Source organism: Drosophila montana, unplaced genomic scaffold (genome assembly GCF_035044405.1).
Source record: "Drosophila montana isolate Dmon_TW-CO22-7 unplaced genomic scaffold, ASM3504440v1 contig_3848_1, whole genome shotgun sequence".
Lineage (NCBI taxonomy): Eukaryota > Metazoa > Arthropoda > Insecta > Diptera > Drosophilidae > Drosophila > Drosophila montana.
The window spans coordinates 3,056,793-3,078,822 of record NW_026998720.1 but is presented as its reverse complement, the minus strand read 5'-3'; the positions used below and the strand labels follow the sequence as shown (position 1 = coordinate 3,078,822).

Here is a 22,030-nt window from a genome sequence, read left to right as displayed (position 1 = left end):
TACCGGAAGCAGATTAAAGGACATTAAGTCGTTGATTAGCTTATTAGATAATACCCATACGACCTCTGAGTTGTGAATGAGGCGAACCGAAATTAACCTTTCAATAGCCCACAGGTCGCTCTGACATTGGTTGACTTTATAATATGCTGTGCTTCCAACAGTCAGATCGTTCTTTCATAGGAAAAGTAGGGGCAAGGATTGACATTTTATAACTTTTTTGTTTTGCAAGATATCTCAGTAATTACAAGCTTGAAGATAGGCCCATCAACTTTGGATAACTTTCATAATGTAACTCCCATAGCTAAGGTCCATATTAAAATTGTATTTGCAACTTAAGTAATTATAAACAAAATAAAAACGAATAGATTTTATGGCCGCATTTGTAAAATTAAAAGCGAAGAATTATTTAGCTATGAAAATCCAGCATTGAAGCGAGTAAATAAAACTCCCAAATGTATTATTATCATACAAAAATGCCTCCTGCTATGGAATAGCTAAACGAAAGAGCTTAAATATATTAAACATTAACACAGCAAATATCACGTAAATAACAGATTTTAATGTTAAACTAAACTCGTTTGAATTATTGTGAATGCATATTCCAATACAAACAGCAAGAGACGCTGAAAGGGAGGGGAAGCGAGGGGAAGAGAGAGACAGTGCCAATAAAGTGAAAATAAACAATGCAAAAAGCTAGACCAATGTGCGAGCAATAAACTTAATGATAATCAAGGCAACATCATCAACATTTTATGCATTACAATAATTTTTGGAGAAACAAATGAAAAAATTGAAAATAATTATGCATGCATTTTATTTGTATTTGTTCAACAAACATGAAGCGTACAAATACACAAAGCGCGCCGAGGCGTTCCAAATGCGAAAGTAAACTTTCAAATGAAATAAAAAACAACAACAAATAACAATGGCAATGGGCAACAACAAATACGGCAGCAAAATGTGTACCAGGGAGCAGCCAGCAGTTGGCAGTGGCAACCAGCAGCAGCCCAGCTATAAATACGGAAAATCTCGAAAATATCACGTAAAATCGATCAACAATACAAACTTGCAAGCCGAATGGCCATTGGGTAGCCCCACAGAGCCCCCCAGCCCCAGTCCCATTCACCATGCTGGCTCGGCAAATCAAACAACTCGAACGCAGGGCAATCGGGCGGCAACAACCAAGGGTCAAATCGATAACCATAATTTTATAGCATTGCCCTCTGTGCATACAAGCTGCTGTGCAGTGCGCTCTCCTAAACCCCTCACCCCCCCCCCCTCCGCTTTTCTGCCGCTTTTGTCTGATTTTTTTTGTATACCCTGTACTCACTGAGAGTGCGTAAAAGGGGTACAATAATTTTGAGCAAATGCATGTAACAGATAGAAGAATGCATCTTCCATAAAGTATATAGTATATTCCTGATCCTGAGTGCACATTGGGATATGTCAATCAGTCCATCAGATCTTGTGAACTATGAAAGTTAAAGACTTACGAATTGAGCTATATATCATAATAAGCCATATGCAGAACAAGTTTATCATACTTTCTTCGATAACATGGTCAAGTACATTTAATAATGATGACATTGCTATTAAAGCTAGAGACTTGAAATTTATATTATCCTATACGATACGCAGAACGAGTTTATTACATTTTGTTTCGATAACTCATTCTATTTTCGCAATATCGATGAAGATAGATTTTGGGATATGGTTTGATATCGGAATATCTCGAAAACTATAAGACCTATATACAAAAAATAGGGAATGTAGGCTCTTGTATAGTACACACATTTTAGGAATATTTCACTTTTTTGATACCTGGCCCAGCTCTCTACGAAATTGTAAAAAACTACGAAAATCACAGCAAAGCCGTGGCCGGCTTTTGTATATACACACATATTTGGATGCCCAATTTATGGTCTGCAAATTTTAGATAGATTTGCTTTAATATTTGTCTAAGAAAAGAGAAAGCACAGCCGGAGAATGTTAAAATGCTTAGGGTATCTCTTAGTCGGTCACATCAGCATAGAGCGCTCTTGTTTTTTTCCTTCAAGGCTCGACCTCACCTACGCGTAAATAACCAAACACCTCCATTATCACTTACAGCGCGGCAGACGCATTGTCCGATTGTTGTTGCTGCTGTTGTCAGTACGTGATGTTCCCTATAAATTTGAATTTGATTTTGAATTTGCTCTAAAACAGCAGCAGCAGCAACCGAAACAACAACAGCAGCAACAGCAGGAACAACAATAACAATACAAACCAGCGTGTTTGGTGTGACTCGACTACCGACTGGACACTGATGGCGGACACTGTACAAATACGGAAAATTCAAGAGTGGAAAACAGGTAAATACGAGCAAACAACAACATCAAATGTAAACATGCTACATATTGAGAGGTAAATATCGTCAGATATTATTCACATCAAAGCTCTGAATATTCGAATGGAGTTTCAGTACCCGAACAATCAGTTTAAATTATTCGAGTTCAGCCAAATAATATATTTAAGTTGTTTACTTGTTAACTGTACTGCATTATACTATGCTACTAAATGAGTTACTATACTATACTATACTATACTATACTATACGATACGATACGGTACTATGCTATACTGTATATATATACTATATAATACTATTACTATACTTCTTTATAACGTTTATTTGAAAAAGATTATTCCTTTTTAAGATACACTGATAACTAAATACGGTATATCCGATATGTGGTCACTTTCATTATTGTCATTATCCAAATATGCCATGAAAGTTTAAAACACTATCTTAAAAGAACTATAAGAAAAATTAACTTTGAAAAGAAACAACTTTAGTACTTGGTTTTAAGGACGATTGCGATTTCGGATTGCAATCGAAGTTCGTAGAAAATTCGGCACACAAAAAGATCTACTTTTGTATACCCTGTACTGTATATAGCTGTATACACATTTTTAACATAATAAATATAGTTTAAAACATGGCATCTGCTCCTGTTGGACACACACAAACCTAAAAGTATGCTACATGCATTTATTGCAAAAACTATTGTGACGTTGTAGGAATTCCCAGCAATCATGCAGTCCTTGTTGGTTGAGATATCTAAGGGACTACACTGAGAAAACAGAACAACATAGAGGGATCTCCGGGTTCCGGAATATGTATTTATAAACGTGTATATACCATATGTGTATTTGTTTGAAATGCTCGTAATTACATGCAAATCCTAAAGATGTGAACGGAAACACTCGCAAGGGCATACCATAGGCCGCTGAGCTGATCTCGGGAACGTGGCCATTACGAATCCCTTAAAACAGGTCCATAATATAGAAGAAAACACGGGATATCTTGGTATATATAATGCTTCGTCATGACCATGTTTCTTGATCAACTCACGATCTGTGGTATTTAATTAGGGATGTTTTGAACATTTTTTTAATTTCCAAGAGCTTTGATTAATTTTCAACACATAAGTTTGTTTTTCATTAATGATACGCTGTTAAGATATTTTACTCAAATGGAATATTAAAAAAATTGTTTAGATAACAATTTTCAAACATCCATGGGGCTCAATTTGAGTTTCGCGTATAGAACAATTTATTTAACTTATTATTTGATTTTACGAAAAATCTTAAAAAATTGTTTAAATTCTATTTTCAAATATAGAGCTTCAATTGTTTCTATAATTATTTAAAATTATATTATTATTTACATTAATAGTTAAAAAAACTAGATCTGCGAAATTCGAAACTGAATTCTCGTTATTTTCTTCTTAAGATCAAAGAATTGAAACTGACCGCCTTAAATATAAAGCATAATCAACTTATTTTAATTTCATGTACAAATCAAATATCAGTTCAATTAGATTTCAAAAAGCATGGCATTAATTACGTCTTGCATTTTATGATATGGGCAACTGCAACAGCCGTTGCAACAGTGAATGTGCAAAGGCAACAGCTATCAACAACAAAAACAACAACAAGAACTACAACAACAACAAGAACAAGAACAACAACAAAAGCAACTTGAACTCAGTCGTAGAATGAAACAAAAATATGGTTGGGAAAAAATCAATACAAAGTCACGTTTAAGAGAAAATCACGTTTCATTAGATACCTACACCATATAATATATACCTTGCACATGCCCTCACACACACACACACACACACATACAAATGTACATATATACATACACAGACACACACATGATCGTAAAAGGCATTTAAATTCCATTTCTTGCTACAAATTGATTTTATGTAAGCGAAAACTATTTCAAAAACTAAAAACTCGTCACTGAATTGCTTTGTAAAAATAAAAGCAACAAAAGCGGCCATTTTGAATAGCGCTATTTTGGTTCTACAATCCCCATTTATAGAGTACCTTTATCTATATCGTCGCGTGCTTACCTTGAAATTTACGACATTTTTTGTTCGTTTTAATATCAAGGTTGACATTCTTGTGGGCGGGGCTCTAAATATAGAAGACACCGCATTGCGGTGTTACAGTTCTGGGCGTTTCCTGGGCATAATTAAGGCTTGTTGCTCCCCAACTTAAGCCCTTTCAATGGCTGGGCCATTAGTTGGTTCCCCAAAATGGTGTTGACAACTTGAGGATATTTTTGGCTTAAGCAGCAGATTAACAACGATTTTAATGGGGTTGTCTGACTGCACAGAGAGTCGTTAACATAATCCTAATGGTGCGCATATGATTTATGTGCACTGCTGCGTTATTGCTCGATTTTATATGGGAGCCTAAACATCTCTACAAATGAATCCTTCTTATTATGCTACAGGAATATACCTATAAATAAAAAGTAGACTTAATATTTGAGGAACAACGTTAGGATAGAGCAAACTGTTTGTAAGTGCATTGTAACTGACAAATACGAAATACAAGTGGTACGAATCATAGTTCAGTGAGTTTCTTAGAAGGGCTAAGAAATTGTGCAAGCCTTAAACCTTAAAAATTTAATTTGGAACAAATGAGAGTATCAAAAATATAAATCTTAAAAATGCTGTACATCAGATAAATAAAAATAAAGTAGCTGTAACAGACTTCAAAAAAGCTGTTACTAAATGTAAAATGAATATAAAATGAATAGGTTGATATTGCAGGTATGTTACATCAATGTTAAAAGAAGAAAAGAAGGTGTAATTAGTAGCCCAAATCTAGCACAATTTATTTATCTATAATTCAGAAATCGTCAGTATATCAGTTAAAAGAAAGGAACAGTAAAATACTTTAAAGAAACGTTAAAGATGTTTCTTAATATAAAATGGAAATAAAAAGAATAGGATGATATAATTATGTTACGTCAATATAAAAAGAACTGTTAAGTTGTCCTTATGATACAAATGTTTAATTTTAGAATAGTCCAATATTTAAATTTATTAACGATTAATTCACCTAACTTAAATTGATTGAATATTTACTAGGAAAACAAACTTTAAAAGTTAGGTTATTTTAAATTTGTAAAGCAAGCCCCTCAGATTTCCACTACGACAACAATTTCGTTTTGTACCGAACATCAAAATTACAGCATTAAGCGGATTTCGTCACAAGAAGTCAAACACGCACACTAACGTGCACACACACACACACACATACAGACAAGCTCAAGCCCCAGACGAATCTCAGTTTGTACATCAAAAATGTAGGAGACAAAAGAAAAGCATAAATTCTAGCAGACCAGAAATACAACAACGAGCACAGGAAGCAGCAGAACGGCAAAGGCAACAGCAGCAACAACAATCAGTGCCATAAACTATACAAAAACGACAAGCAACAAAAATATAAAAGGTAACAAAAAAGAAAATGGTGTCTCAGTCAGGTAACATTAGAAAGATATTAGGGCCGCCGCACGGTTCATTCACCGACCATTGCAATACGGCTGCGCCGCTGCCGCTGTTGCTGCTGCTGCTGTAACAGGAAAAAAAAACTGGTTTCCAAATACAAACGCACACACACTCATACATGCCACCCTCTGTCAAACAGGCAGAACAACAACAACAGCAGCAACGCACAGTGAGTGCGAGCGAGAGCGGACGAGTGCAAAGCATTACACAAATACGAGCACACTGGCAACAACATCTCATTGGCTGTCTCGGCGTGCTTAATACCCCACGAGCACGCAAACAACGCACACAAACACAGCGCGAACCTGGAACGACAAACTGGAACTGGAACTGCTGCGTGTGTGTGCATGTGTTTGTATCTCGCGGGCCTGCTTGTGTATTTGTATCGCGTCTGTCGCCGTCGCCGTCGCCGCCGCTCCGCCCACACATACAGGCGCATAATTGTTGTGTGCACGTCTGGCAACGCCTTAATAATTGTTATTTGAGTTTCATTTTGTTGCCGCCGCCACCGCTACCTTAGTGTGCGTGCGTGCGTGCGTGCGTGTATATGTGTGTGTGTGTATTTTACACTCCATTAGCGAGCATTTCGTGCATTGGAGTGGTTTAGCTTTCTCTTTCAGCCCTTTTGGGCAAAAAGATTCTCAGTTCGCTGACAAAGTTGTTGATTTGTATGTGTATGTATGTTTGGGGGCGTGTGAATGTGTGGCAACTCTTCCGGCCGCGTGCGCTTGTCAAAATTCAATGTCAGTTATGGCACATCCACGTGTACATGCATACATACATAAATATGTAAGTCTGTATGTATTAGCATACGTATATGCTCTAATGTATTTTACTATACACTGGGCCGCCATTTTTTTTATTTGCAAATTTTGTATAAGACACACAAATCTTAAGCATGCTCTCATAAAGTTTATTATTATTACACTTTGACATTTTTAACTGTTTTTCGTTTGTTGCTGTTTTTTATGTGACACATAAAAAATGAAAATGAATTTCTTGTTAAATTCGTAACGTTGTAAATAAGAAATGTGACTCAGAAACGCAAATACATTTATATTGATAAGTAAGAAATTTAATTAAATTAACTTTATCATATTTTTAAAATTTAGCTTTGTCTTTTAATCGTTTTTCGACTAAGCTTGCTTGCTTATAAAATTTTTAATTGTTGTTTTTTGAGAACGAAGTTTAAACTTAAAATTAAAATTAAGCGAAGTAGTTCACAGAATAAAATAAAAAAAAAACAGGATAATTCAGAAATTTCAAGAAAATAGATTCAAGGTCACGCATTAAATTTAAATGGCCTTGCAGTTAGTTCTATAGTTTCTGGCAAGTATAATGTACATGCCTTCATTTAAATCACGCCAATTTCGTTTAAGATTTTATTTTTAATTGTGCTGCAATGTTGGTCATTTTTACCACTAACTTTACGTGCAACACCAACGCAAATTGTAATTCAATATTTTTCAGTTGCAATTAAAAACACACTTTGCAGCAACAGCAAAAACAACAACAACAACAACAACAAGGGCTGCTGTCAACGGCAACGTTAACTGGCCCCAACGACAGGCGCATGTCCAGACCGAGCGACTGTGCAGCAGCCAGTAGCAGCCACAGCCTCGTGCCCCAGCGCTGTCGTGTGGCCAGACAAAACAAATCATTTTTCGAGTGCCGAAAAAAAAATAAAGCATTAAAAACCAACAAAAAAAAACACTGTCTGCTGCGACACACTGTAAAAACAAACAGCTGCAGCTGCTGGCGGTTAGAGTATTCACACTGTTTAATTACTTTTTGGATCCATTTCATATGCAAAATGCTTAAGCTGCAGGCTGCATTTCGCGCTGCGTGGCGCGTCAGTTAAGAGTTATTTTATTTTTTTTTGGTATTGTGTTTAACGCGCGCGCGCAACGTTGACGACGCTCACAGCTGGCCACTGGCACTGGTCACTGGGTGGTGCAGTGCGACGAACACGAACCCGAGAACTCGCACCCGCGCTGCGATTGCCGCCGCTCTAAACTGAAACTAAGCGACGCGTCGCTGCGCTGCGCCGCGCTGCTCTTGGCGCTGCATTCTGAGCTGAGCTTTGGCCGAGAGCTGGCGCTGCTGCTCCGCTTTTGATTGGCTTACCAACATTTTCAATGTCGCCAACAATGTCACATGTGCCGTGCGACGGGGGGCGCAACGGGGCTGCAAAGTAAATAAACAATACTTTCGGCGCGACCGTGACTTGTGCTCAGCTTGCAAAAAAAAAACACAAAAAGAAGAAGCAGCAGAAAGAAAAGAAAATCTGTTGGCATTTCACTGGAAACTGCTGCGCTTTCTTCTGCATCGACTCCGACTTTCTTTTGCCACAATGCTGATCTAGGCAGAACAGAAGGCGAAACTCAAAGTTATTTAAGACTTGACCCCTGAATCAGACACAACAAAAACAACCAAAAGAGAAAAACAAAAACATATTCGCATAATACTTGGAATCAGCTTTTTAAGCGCTTTATGCGCTCTACCCATTGAAAATGTCTTGCAAAGCGGGTAGATTCCTGCTGGTATTAAGGGAATCTTTTAAAACTATACTCCTGATCAGCAGCTAAAAACCTAGTCGACTTAGACACATTCCGCTGTCTGTCCATTAGTCTGTCTACATGTCCCTTGATCTTACAAACTTTAGAGCCAAGGCCTAAAAATGTAATTTGTAGTTTCTCAAATAGAATAATGAAAGCATGCACTTTTATTTTCAAAGTTAAAACAGTAACAGAGTCTGATAACTCGATAATGATCGATAAGTACCCCCGCTGCCCCTAAAAGTAATAAATACATTTTAAAGAGCACCTGATCATATATAGAAACCTTTAAATGTCATACAAAAAATTTAATTATATTATTTATATATTAAAAAATTATATTAAATAAAGAAAAAGTTGTCGTAAGTTTTATAACAATCTAATCATGTTTTGAATAAAATAAAATTAATAAATATTATATATAAAATAAATAATAACTAATTCATTTAAATTTTTTAAAATATTCGCGAGCCTAAAAACCAAAATTGGAAAGACAAACTTAGATGACATTGTTAATTCTAGTTTTTTTGGTAAGTGCACCTATTTAAATGTTATATTTAAGCTCTTAAAATTTCATAAAGATCAGACAATAAAGTATGCGGCAGTAAGAAGAAGAAGCTAAAAGAAGAAGCACCGTCTGGGTCGTGTATGTTGTGTGTTTTTGCGGGTTTCTGTATGTTTGATTGCAAATTGTTGTAGGTTTATGTTTAGTACATGTTATATAAAATATAACATATATAAGTATATGATATATACAAATTAATATTTAAATTTATATAGAACTAGAAATAAATAGTTTATGTATTCCTTGAATATTCAACCAATGCTTTGTTTCATAAAAACAATTACTAAAAACCGCTTTAAGCAAAGCAGGCAAAATAAATGTAAACATTATTCATTTAATAATGAAACGAAACCAAAAATATGTATTATATATCAGAGATGGCTACAGGGCATCTTCTTGTCGCGCATTGACAGACTTTTACTTGTTTACTATTATGCTCAAAGCACTTGCTGTTGTTGTTGCTGCTGCTGTTTTTGTTGTTGTTAAACACTTTGTACTCGGACTGTGCGCTATCGTTTTCATTCATTGATCTGACTTATGGCCGATCACGCGTACATATGTTTCGGCACCTGGGCACCGTGTGCCGCGCTGTGGCACGTGTTTTCGATATGTTGAAAGCTTTGTTGTTGCTGCTGCTTTTGCTGCTGTTGTTGTTGTTATGATTGTTATTGCTGTTGCCGATTTTGGTTTTTTTTTTCCAATTTTTGTTTCTTTTTGGCTCTTAAAATATTTTGACTCCGTTGTTGTTGTTGTTAACGGACGTCGATGAGCTAATCGTTTGTGACGTTCATATTTTCTTGCACGCGCTGCAAAATTTGCCATGTTGTTGTTGTTGTTGCTGTTGTTGTTGGTGGTGCAACTTATCAACACATAACGTGCAAAAATGTAAAATATATAAACTTATATGCTTTAGCATAGATAGCCGGACTGAATCATCATGGCGCCGCTCTATTGAGTGCATCACTCGATAAAGCATAGAACGAACAGATTAAAGGAGGTTTTCTAAAGCCGAGAAGTTTGTTATTCTAAATGAGATAACTGTATATCGAAAACGAATCGGTTAGAGGCCCGGCAAACGTGTTGTCGAAAAAACTTTACATCTTTTTACTGGTTCAAAATATACAATTTTTGAAAGGGACCCAGTACATATAATTTAGGCCCTAATCATAACATATATCTAACCATATTTGGTCGATGCCAGTTTTGTGTGGAGTTCAAATTTACCTCTTAGCTAGTATATGAAAATATAAAATATGTACACGTTATATTCGTAATATTTTCCGTAAAACGAACAATTTAAAATAACAATTGCAAGCCGAATCATACATTAGGCAGGATTCTGGATCGAACTGTGAAACGGGCCATCGACCATTTTTTTGTTGTCTTGCAGCCCCGAAAGAGACCTCAATTTTCCACGCTAATTTTCTCTATCTAGTTTTGCTCTCATAAACATTTAAAACTGCGATGTAAATAAAATTCGAGGTGAAAACTAAAAGTAGAATTAGTTTTATCAAAAATAAAAGCTTTATCATGAACAAAGGTATTATTATCTGCATATATTTATTGTTTATAAGCATTGTATAAAGAGAACTCAACTCTTTTATTATTATAATAAGAATTTGGGTGAATAGCTAAGCAAATATCTCTTTAAAAAACATACAAGGGCCGATTTTAGAGGTATTATATGAATTCTTTAATTATTCCCTCAATGCTTTGTTTAATAAAAACAATTACTAAAACAGATTTAAGAGAAGCAATCAAAATAAATGAAAACATTTATGCATTTCATGATGAAACAAAATATGAAAAGGGGTCATCAGCATATGAGCATAGTTTTCCCATGCCTATATGGCCAGGGCAGAGATCGATATCGAGAAACATACGATCACACACAACAAAATGCACAAGAATCCCATATATTTCATACAAAATGCTTTAACCCTTGTTTGTAAACATACATTAAAAAAAGAGAAAGAATAAAAAACAGAAACTTACAAGTTCTAAGCCCAAGATTCGGGCGATGGCAAAATATGAAACGTGAATGCGGGCGCTGTTATCCGATAGCGGAATAGAAGGATGCACACAAAGGACTTGGCAGGAGCAGGAGCAGCTCCTTGGGTCTGCTGCTCACTTGGAAACAAAGTTGCGGTTCTCTGCTCTCTGCTACTGCTTCTGCTTCTTCTTTTTTTTTTTTGCTACTTGCACAGATCGAACAGTTTCGATATCGGCGCATTGGAACGTGATCCAAACAATGGACACAACAGGACAACGGGCTAAGGACAAACTACATGGCAAAGCTGGTACAACTGGGAAAAAATGTGTGCCAGCACAGAGCAGAGGCGTGTTAGCGCATAAATTAAGCCATAAACAAATAGCTGTTAATATTATAGAAAAAAGTAAAATACTGAAGTGCATTCGTCGGGAGTGCTTGACTGTAAGATACACTATACCAAGCTGCTGTAACAAATATTCAAACCTCCTTTTAAAGTTTTCCTTTAGAAGCCCAAACACCGCTTACTGCTCAACAATTGAAGCTTTTGTTCTTCTTCATCCCTTAGCCAGGCACTTCGGTGTTTATAGTCCGATCGCTATGGAATTTTAAGGACTTAAGCGATGCGCTATATCACACATTTTTTATTTAATTACGAAGAGATATTAATGTATATATAATATCCGGGATTCGGCTATCAAATGAGAGATCTACATACTAAAATGCTAGCTATGTTGAGTTCGAGGTGTGCTTATTTTCTTGAAAACGGGGTAAGTTATTGATGACATGAAACCAGGTTAATTCCCCCAGATCTACCTTCCACATTTCAAGTCTCTAAATCTAATAGTCTCTGAGATCGATGCTGAGATCGAGAATAAATATATGTATAAGAATATCGAGGAATTCATAAAAACTGACGGACAGTCGGACATGACTGATGCTGATCAAGAAAATATATACTTAATGGGTTACGACAGACTGTTTCAAACATATGCCCAAAACCATAATACCCTTATCTCACTCCACCCCCAATGGTTCCAGGATAAATAATATGTATACATATATGTAATAGTTGTATATTTTTAGTTTTGGAGCAGAACATTTTGTTAGATTGTTGCGCCGGCTGCGCTGCACGCCTCATTGGCCGCCGCTTGACTCCGGCTTAAGCGGAAGCTGCTTGTTTTTCCGCAGCCGGAAAACCCGCGGCGCGGCAGCGACAACCGATTTGGATTTTGTGGCAGACAACGCGACGGCTGTGCGGCTCAATTACACTCGCGATTGAGCGTAAAATTGTAATGCCTGATTTGATTTCACGTGACAAGGCGACACACACACACACACAGAGACTCACCCACACACACACACCCACACACACACACCCACACACCCACACACACACACACACCTACACAAACACACACTCGCTAAACGTGTGACGCGTCTGTGGCTCGTTTTCCAATTGGACACAGCCGCTAATTTGCTTGGCGCGCGACACCTTCGGCCGGCTTGTCGCCTTCGAGTGGTCCGTCATGGTCACTTCATAGCGCTGGACAACGCATCTCATCAGGTTCCAGCGAGAGTCGCCCAGTCGCCCAGTTGCCTAGTTGCCAGCGCAACGATCGTTGCATATTTGCGACGCTTCGGCTCTTCCTTTTGCCTTCCTGGAAGTATTATTGTAAATTTCTCGCATATCTTCAAGCGTCGTTGTCGCCGAGCTCTGTGTCTTTAACTTGGTCTCGGAATCGGGTTTTCGTCTTCTCTCGCCAGATTATTAGTTATTATTTTTTTTCGCTTTTTTTTATTTTATTGTTGTTGTCGTAAATGCAAATTAGTTATGCGCAATTTGCATATTCAACATTAAATACACACGGCTCAAAAATATTTCAAAAGATTTATATACAGACAAAGACGTCGTATGAGTATGGATGTCACATATTTACATCCATATGTAAACCTTGGTATAACTTTTCTTTCAGAGTAAGGTACCGCAGGCTGGGCAAACTTATTCGAATCGAGTACTATTTTCCAATGTGCAAATCTTTGAGCCAATTAAAGCCTCCAATATCCATGGATATCTATAAAATGTTCTTAGACTTGAAGGTATTCAGTGTCTATACTATGATAAGCCCAACTCTTGGAATAGTTTAGCCAGCGACTAACACAATACTAATTCCATATTCTAGCCTGGGATTAGAACCTTGTATATAAATAAATCAAGCTGCATATCAGGCTTTAACCATCTATGTATTGAAACAAAGCCTTAAAAAAGAAACAGAAAAAACCCAAAATTAAATAAATCTAAATACATTATTTGTTTAAGCAATTATAAATATTCTCAAGGCAATATGTGTATATGGCCATAGAACATATAGTTTTGATCCTACAATTTTAATGACATTAGAGGCAACTTTAATTAGAGTTTACAAAAATATATTCCTCTTCTTAATACACAAATAAAAATTAAATATAAAGAAGTGAATTATAACATAAATTATGTTTTAAATTAAAAGAAAACTGAGATACAAGGCTTGAACCTAAGACAATATAAACACTTTAAACAATATTTATATTGTGTTATAATCATAATTGTTAATTAATTGCCAATAAAAATAATTATATATTGTCAATATAAACAGTATTTAAGCAGTATGTATATTGTCTTTGCTTGAATCATTTGAAAAGCCAAAACTAAATTTCAGGCTTTTGAATTCGCTTATAAAATTTGTGACTGACTGATTGGGGATCAATGTACAGCCCATGTCATAAGATCTGAAGTTTTTTACTGTAGTTCCCTTATATGCTGTTAGTGACCGCTATGTTGGGTTTTTCGGCAAGTGTGAAGAAATCGCGGAAAACAGTTAAATAAAATCATTTTTTACCATACAATTGAAAAAGCCCTACTAAGCCCTAATTTCAGATACCTACATTGTGATTATCGAAGTTTCACCCGCAAGTGTGGAAAATTCGGGGAAATAAGTGGAATACATCTTTTTTGCTTAACAACCGATCGTTCTTAAACTCATTCTCAAAGAACTCTGTAAAAATTCACATGAGATTTGTTCTACACGAATTTAAAATCATTTTTAAGTATCCGTGTAAAATATATGAAATTTCTCAGCGGTGGGAAATGGATAAAAAAAATTATGATTAAGAGAACAACTCGTCCGAGGCAAAGCTATTATCCGCTATAATGTATATTTATTCTTTAACAGACTTAAGGCTCACAAAATTGAATTCAATTGGGTTCTTTCGTCATTGCAAAGTCTCTGTTACTATTTTCAAGAGCATGCATATGCCAGCAATGGGAGGTCTATAAAATATTATTCATTGCCGACGATATTAGCAAAGATCGAATGGCCACAACTTTACAAAAGTGTCGTTGACTTATGTATGTATGTATGTACACATACTTCTATATATGTCATATATATATGGATGTGTGCATGATTTTATGGGGCTGCCAACGGTTTCCGTAGAAAATTAGCCTGATGACCGACATGGTCCATGCAGGCTGCGTCTGAGTTTTGAGTCGCACTTGGAGTGGAAGTCAAAGTCGAAGTCGAAGTCGAAGTTGATGCTGGATATGTAGTCGTAGTCGGAGTCGGAGTCGAAATCGCAGTCGCAGTCGCACTCGGAGTCTTGACTGCAATTCGATTTGCTGTTTTTCCCTTTTCGTTATTATAAAACGTTTTGTTGTTGGTTTTTTTAATATTTGCATTTGGCAGTCGGGCGTTGCGCTTTATGGTGTTCAGTTTTTGTTGTTTTTTTTTTTCGGGGGTAGGACGAGGCATTTTATTGTTGCTAAACAATAATTTCTGATTCTTGGTCTTTTAACGGCGTCGTCACCAAACGCCAACGCAGCCAGGGAGTCCGATTACATTGAGCAGAGGGGCAGAGTGAGGGGTGTGTGATCGGTGCTGGGACTCTCTGTGACAGGCCCGATGCTTGTTGGATTTGCTGATGATGACGATGATGTCAATGCCTTGAGGTTCTTTGTGTTTTTTTTTTTTTTGAACAGCAAGTACAAATGTTTTTCAAATTCCCACTAACCCCACCGCTTTCCCTACGTTCGCTTACAATTTTCGCATTGAATTACATACACTTGTTTGAAGAAAGGTTGTTTTTGAATAGATTTTGAGTCATCTTCTAGGGTTTGTATGGCGGCCAATGCCGACGGCAAAATGATATGACAGCGTAACCTTTTGTTATCAACGTATGCAAATATATATATTATCATATTTACAATTGCAGCATATTCAGGCGTGCTGCATGCATGAAATTGGCTCACCTTGGGGCAGCTATCCGTTTTGCCGCTGGGTGTTTTTGTTTTCAAAATGGCCGCCGTTGTTAATCCCAAAGTGCGCTCCGAACGAATCGCCGAGTAACAAATTAATATTGCAAATTGACGGCCAAAAGGAATGTTAATTGTTGTTTAGCACATTTTAGCTTAGTTATTGCAAAATTTAACTGAAATGCGTTGCGGCCGGGCGAGTTTTATGTTAACACAAATTATGGAGAAACCAACAACTTTTTAATGAGCGCCCCACTTAATATTATTATTATTTTTTTTTTTTTTTCGTTAAAAATTTTTTTTTACGGCACTTGAACAATTGGCGACATTGGTTGTTACATGCAAAAATAGTTTAAATATTTTAAAAGCGAATTGTAATTGGTGTGTGTATGTGTGTGCGTATGTGTGGGTGTGTATAAATCACGAACGAGCGGCCAGGACGCTTGTGACAACGACAACGACGGGCGCTTGAGCGCAGCTGAACCAGCGAACAGGCGGCGAACGAATGAGTGACTACTCAAATGGACCGAGAGCTCAGCTGCAGTAACCTGGGGGAGACAGCAGCAGCAGCCGCAGCAGCAGAAGCAGTCGCCGCAGCAGCAGCGCAGGCAGCAGGCGCTGCCAAAGCGTGTGGAGGCGCAACGAGTGCGCACACGCATACAAGCACAGACAGCACTCAGCAACAACAACAAAGAAACACACACACACACACACACACATACACAAACTCCCATACATATGTAAAAACAACTGTTTGCCTGCGGGTGTTGGAAATTGGTGGTGGCTGAGCGCACATGCAGTATTCCAGTGGCTGTCTATATGTACACGTAAATGTGCATGTGTGTGTGTGTGCGTGTATTAATGAATGAAACGCCAATGCCGCGATCCGCCCGCTGCTACCCTTTGCCCAAACACTTATTGCTCACGTTTGCATGCCGCACGTGAGCAGCGTTCGCCTGCTCCGGAACTAAACACACATACATGCAAGCCAGCCTCTCATAGCATGTGCGTGTGTGTGCAAATGTGTGTGTGGGACGTGCTGGCTCTGCTCGCGCCGTGTTTTGATTGGAAGTGCGTAAGCTGAGAGAACACGCTGCGCAGGCGTAGATTAAGATTTAAATATTATATAAATTCAAAAACTGCAAACGGATTTGAATCGAACCGGTTCAAGCCTTGAATTTTAAATTGTTTATCATGAGCCGAACCTTTAACCGAATTAGTTGCCTGCAAACAGCTGAACCCAAGCCTAAACCGAACCATACTTTTGCAATAGGGCAGCCTTAAAACTGGTTCACTGGTTCGAACCGTGAAACGCACCACATTTTTGTTTGGGTTGCAGCCATAATTCATTATCTATTCATAAATAGGAAAAAAAAAAAAAATCTATCAGCCAACCAATCCGCTTCTATGATCAGCGGCAAGACCCATCATTATTTTTTCAAGCTGGCAACTCCTCTCTGCCTGCACTTAAACCACCTTAAAGTAAATTAATCCTGCTCAGGGTTATGTTTAAGATACATCTAAAAGTTATAGTCTATACAAATACCAATCCTTTAATAAGTCGCTGGAGACTTCCATTCCAAACAGATTATAACCTTAAATAAATGGGTTATCTAATTTGCAATATACCGAATTTCAGGAAAACCCCATTTTTACATCAAAAATAATGAAAAAATTACTGATTATAATACACAATATTTTAATATATATTTAAATTTCCATATTTAATTGTTGCAAGAAAAAACAAAAAAATTAATATACAACGAGAACAGGAAAACGAATTTTCGAATGCCCAAATTTTAAATACTCTGCAGACATATAGCAAATGTGCGATATATTCCATTATTATTATATATTACCATATTACCGGTAGAAGCATAGTTAAGATTGCAATTCCTGTTTAGTTAGGAAAAGCAACAAAGTTTTTACCACAACTTTTGACCGATTTTTCCAAAAAAAGCTACGTAATATAGAAAACCGAAATTTATAATATCATATAGCTTATATGGAAACAATCGACTAGAAATTAGGTCGTATGATATTACTTGTGTGTATAGAAATAAAGGGTACGTAAGTCTATTTACCCACAAAATAGCTGTTCTTTCTCGTTTTAAGGGTATTTAGCCAAGACCTTCACAGAAATTCTTTACAAACACTTGTATTAATTTTAAAGTTAAGCACTTTATTCAAATATTGCGTGACGCAACTTTGAAAGTGCGTCAAACGATAGTTGATTTTTTTTTTTTTTGCTACATATTTTAAAGTCAAATTTGGGCGAGGAACAGAATCAAACGCAACGCTGAATAAACAGTGTCAACTGTTAGTATACAGGTTTTGGAGAATATTTAGAGAATAATGAGTTGTATTGGATAGGATACATGGTATCGAAATCACGCTTAAAAGCATACACAAACAAATTGTAGATTTATCAATCAATAATTATGAACTATATACAGCTCAATCAATGATTCAATGCATGCGTGTCAAATCCTCCACAATCTTGATGACGTCCTCCACATCCGCACTCTTGCGTTCACCGTTGAGCGTTAGCTGCAAGAAGTAAAATAAATTTAATTTTATATAATATTGATTGAGAATACGGCCTATACACACCTCCAGACCGTTAACGGCCTCGCGCATCTTGTCTCGGTTCAAGTCCAAGAAACTTTCAATTAAATCGCCATCAATGAAGCCCTCGCTGGGCTCCACCTTGGTATTGATTTGGTAATTACGATAATAGGTGTGATCAATTTTGCCCACCGACTTAATGATCTTTTTCAGGCGCTCCTCGAGGCCATGCAGAAAATCGTAAAAGTCCTGTGGTATTTGGGTGACAATACCAATGGCACCATTGCAGGTGCCGTAGAGTACACAGCCGTTAATGGGCGTGGTGCGCTCGCCCACATTCTGCATAACCAGAGAGCCATGCCGAAATACATTAATTGTATCGCCCAGATGAAAACGCGCCAACTCCGGCAGCAACTGACGCTCCTCATCCGTTGTGGCAGCACTAGAGAAGGCAATTAAATGTTTAGAATTAAAGTCCAAAATGCGTTTAATTTCATGCTACTTTACCTGTCCTTCTGGCACACAAACAAATTGTCGTGTGTTTCGCAGCCAAGGAAGGTGTCATCGTCCAGAATCTCCACGGCCCGCATCCACTTTGGCTCGCAGTCACGTGCTATCTCCACAAAGATGCCCTCCATTTGCTTGTGCTGCAGCAGCGTTATGGAGCGCATAAGATCGCCAACTAAAATAAAGTCACCCTTGGCCTTCAAAAACAATGCCGCAATCATGTTCTGTATGTTGCACTCCATGCGCAGCTCCTTCTCGTTAGTCCACTCGTACAGGCGCACAAAGCTGCCAATGCCGGCCAGAACCTTTCCATTGAACTCCACCAAAGCATAGCATGTGCCATCGACTTTTGTTTCGGCCACTTGGGTTAGCTTATTTTCGTTATAATGGAAAATAATGATACGTCCCACTTTGGGCTCCGGCTCGTCGGGAAAGACTAGCGACGTGGCCACCACATAATAGGTATTGGGATCATCGCCTAGTTTGGCGGACATCAATGAGGAAATCGTCTCCGGTGGCACAAATTGATGTGAATGCAATACCTCAAATGTGTTCTGATCAATAACCAGCAAATTGTGTACATCAATCTCTTGGCCAACTTCTGCATTGGCCGCCGTTGAATTACCGCCACCCGGCTTGGGCAATATATTGGAGCTGCAGCTACTATTTTGAGCCTGTGTGGAGGCGCTGTTGCGCAACGGCTTCGCACCGCCACGTCCGTGCACATCGATGCGCAGAGTGGACACGGCAAAGGTCTGTGATGCCTCCTGATAGGCAATACGACGCGGTCCCTCGCCCAGTGGCACAGTGCGAATGTGCAGCTTCTGGATCTCATCAATGGTGCCCAATATAACCGAGTTTTTGGTGGCCAGCGCCAAGCTATCCGGATATGCTTGAGCATTCAGGGAGCACATATGATTCACCTCCTTCAGATTAACATTTGAGAATACGAGCTTATGATTGGATGAATATATGACCGTTGGACGATCCGAGCATGCAAACACATTCGTAGTGGAAAACGAGCGGAATGTGCGCAATGTGGTTGGCTGTGTGCCAAGGGTCACTTTCTTCTTATCCGTCAGGTGACCAGTGGTCCGGTCCAGAATGAAATAGTACATGGACCCGTCGCCGAGAGCGCACAGCAGATAGTGGATATCCTCAAAGGTGGTCATCAGTATAGAACGTGGTATTATCTCTGTTTATTTACAATAAAGGACAAGTCATTCGGGGTTCCAACAAATAAATACCCTTGCTATCTATACCACGGCGAATATTAAATACCCTTGTAGATATGTGAAGCACATAATTTATCATTTTGATAGAACTCGAGAATGAAAATATTAAGATATCTCGAAGAACAAGAATACTCATTATGTAACAACTTTTGACCGATCGTTCCAGTTCCACCTTTGTTATAATGATTCTGACAAATATATTGCCTGCAACAGTCGGATGTTCATGGCGATAGCTTTAAAAGTGAAGGACTAGTTTACATAGAAACATAGACAACCAGACAGACGGACAAAGAATGAAAGAATTTATCTTCAACTAAATACTTACCACCGCTAAGCTTTTCGGTGTAAATTGTCTCCAAATCGGGCAGCGACAGTATAACCGCCGATATATCTGTCCACAAGCCCACGGCTACCAATTCTGACTTGGTCTGCTTCTCGTCAAGCGGTGTAACATCCAGGCAGGCCACCTCATATGGCAAGGTTTTGCGGCATTTCTCCACTAGGCTGCCATCCTCAATAGAAATGTAGAATATTTCACGCGCCGAGGCTGCAACAATCTGTGTACTGTTGCAGGAGACGACACCAATGGAACGATCGCCCTCTGGCTTCCATTCACCAACCAGCGCCTTGGTGGCGCTCTTGACCAAACGTACGCTCTCCGCAGTCACTTGAATCAGCTGCAATAAATATGGATTCATTTAATTTATGGCACACATGCGCCTAATTTAAATGCCCACCTGATCGTAATCCACGTTGGCGCAGAGAAATGATTGCAGATCGCTCGCGAAGCCAGGTATTTCTGTTTCCTCCACCTCCTCGCCAGATAAGGTCAGAATGCGTGTATGCCCAACGAAGGCCAAGACGAGCGTGTTCTCATAGGCGCTGTCATCGATGCCCACCTTGAGGGACCACATGCCCTTAATGCCAGGCAAATCGATGCAAGCATGCTCCTGTATGCCAATGCCAATGCGAATAATGCGTAGCGAGCCGTCCTTGAAGCTGCCAGAGCAGGTAATAATCTGACCCTGTCCTTGACGATCCAAGTCCACAACGGCAATGTCCAAAATTGGCGCCAGATTGGTAAAGTTCTCCACTGGTATGACATAAGAGCCATCAATAGGCTCCGAACTAAGTCGCACCAGTTGCGAATCGCCATGGCGACTGCCAATGTACAAAAATCCATTGTCCAAATAGGTAATGCATTCCGGTATCGAAATCTCGCCCAGTTGCTCCACTTTGATGTCCTTGACGGTGGTACCCTTGCTGGTCTCGGTGGTGCCCAGGAAGAGCATATAAAGCTGTCCATCCATGTTGCCCAGCAGATAACGTAATCCCTTGCTGTCCACACGTGCATAGCAATTGATGGTACTTTGGCGGAAGGTGAGTGGCGCCACAGCATGATAATTACTGCCATCGTGATAGACAATTGACTCGCGTCCAATTACAATAACGCCACCAATGGATGAGGGCACTGGTATCAACATAGTAGCCTCTGTTTCTACATTATCCTGTTTCCAGGCGAGCTTAATGAATTCCTTATCACGCAAATTAATCTCGTGTGATTTCACGTGGCGCCCATCATTATCCTTGTGTATGACAATGACTGTGGGGTTTTGGCAGCCGTGCAGAAACTCCACATCATAGACGGTAAGCTCATCCATGCTGTAAAGAAAAAAGGCAGAGCGGTTAAGCTAAAATAGACCAAAGTATTTACTTTGGCTTACCGCAAATTTGTCGCCTTCAGCTCGCTGGCATCCTTGTCCAAGGGTATAATGGTGAATAGACCCTGATAGAGGCACATGCCAATGACGCGCGCCTTTGGATCAATTGCTGCTATGAAGCCACCCTCAGAAAGTATGCCTACCGAGTCGGAGACATTGCCGTTGGCTTTTGTGACGACGGTTACAGCATCGCCCACCATGCGGGCCTCAAGTATCATGACATTAAAGCGTCGCGTCAATATGAAAAGCAAATCTTTGTTGCTGTCTGGCGGACGAAAATGACGCATAACCGTGATTTTGCCATTGATGTTGATCTCCTTTAGCGGGCGCAAGCCCTCTGGCGTTACCAAATCAATTTCCACCTGATTATTGCGGGCAATAATCAAATTCAAGTCTGTCGGCGATGTGAAATTGCCTGAGGAGTTATTAAAAAAGATGCGTCTTGTATTTAACTAATTTATTTTAAAGTATTGCCGGTTAAAAGTAAACTACAATCTGCACGTTCCCGACGACATCATGCCCGTCGTTTACTTACCGGTGAGACAGGCGACAACCGCTGTGGGCTTTTGGGCGGTCACCACATAGTGATGCGACATTTTCTCCCAATTCGCAAACACACAATTAGCTTCCAAAACAAATCAAAAAGCACGCGTAGTAACTTGGAAACTATTAAAATGCAACTTTTCACCAGCAAAACGAGCAACAAAACGCGCTAAAAAAAACTCATTTTGTTGAGGTCT

At 38.8% G+C, this 22,030-nt stretch overlaps 2 protein-coding genes across 3 annotated transcripts in view; both read right to left on the bottom strand.

Moving 5' to 3' along the window:
• sim (single-minded) overlaps positions 1 to 15,464 on the bottom strand; it is a 29,743-nt gene extending 14,279 nt beyond the window's left edge. Inside the window, exon 1 of one of the 2 annotated variants that reach the window (XM_064696938.1) lies at positions 15,257 to 15,464. Coding sequence is in view for 1 of the 2 variants with exons in the window: in XM_064696937.1 (XP_064553007.1) it covers positions 7,644 to 7,656 (13 nt within the window). In the remaining variant the exon portion in view is untranslated. Of the gene's footprint in view, positions 1 to 7,643; positions 7,858 to 15,256 lie in introns of those variants that run through there. The other variant, XM_064696937.1, reaches the window with a different exon arrangement.
• Positions 15,465 to 17,603: 2,139 nt separating this feature from the next.
• pic (DNA damage-binding protein pic) lies at positions 17,604 to 22,029 on the bottom strand. The gene is made up of 7 exons (XM_064696577.1): positions 21,826 to 22,029; positions 21,294 to 21,705; positions 20,307 to 21,231; positions 19,895 to 20,246; positions 18,335 to 19,529; positions 17,873 to 18,269; positions 17,604 to 17,809 (listed from the first exon to the last, which is right to left on the bottom strand). Exons 1-7 carry the CDS (start codon positions 21,884 to 21,886, stop codon positions 17,729 to 17,731), a joined length of 3,423 nt encoding a protein of 1,140 aa, XP_064552647.1. The 5' UTR covers positions 21,887 to 22,029; the 3' UTR covers positions 17,604 to 17,728.
• Between the last annotated feature and the right edge of the window lies 1 nt (position 22,030).

What these genes read in the sequence shown, in the direction of transcription:
- pic (XM_064696577.1), bottom strand. Translation starts at nt 21,886, where the DNA reads ATGTCGCATCACTATGTGGTGACCGCCCAAAAGCCCACAGCGGTTGTC. An exon ending in CACCGAAAAGCTTAGCGGTG is followed by an intron (nt 19,530 to 19,894) that starts GTAAGTATTTAG and finishes GTAAATAAACAG; the next exon opens with AGATAATACCACGTTCTATA. An exon ending in TTTGTGTGCCAGAAGGACAG is followed by an intron (nt 18,270 to 18,334) that starts GTAAAGTAGCAT and finishes TGCCTTCTCTAG; the next exon opens with TGCTGCCACAACGGATGAGG.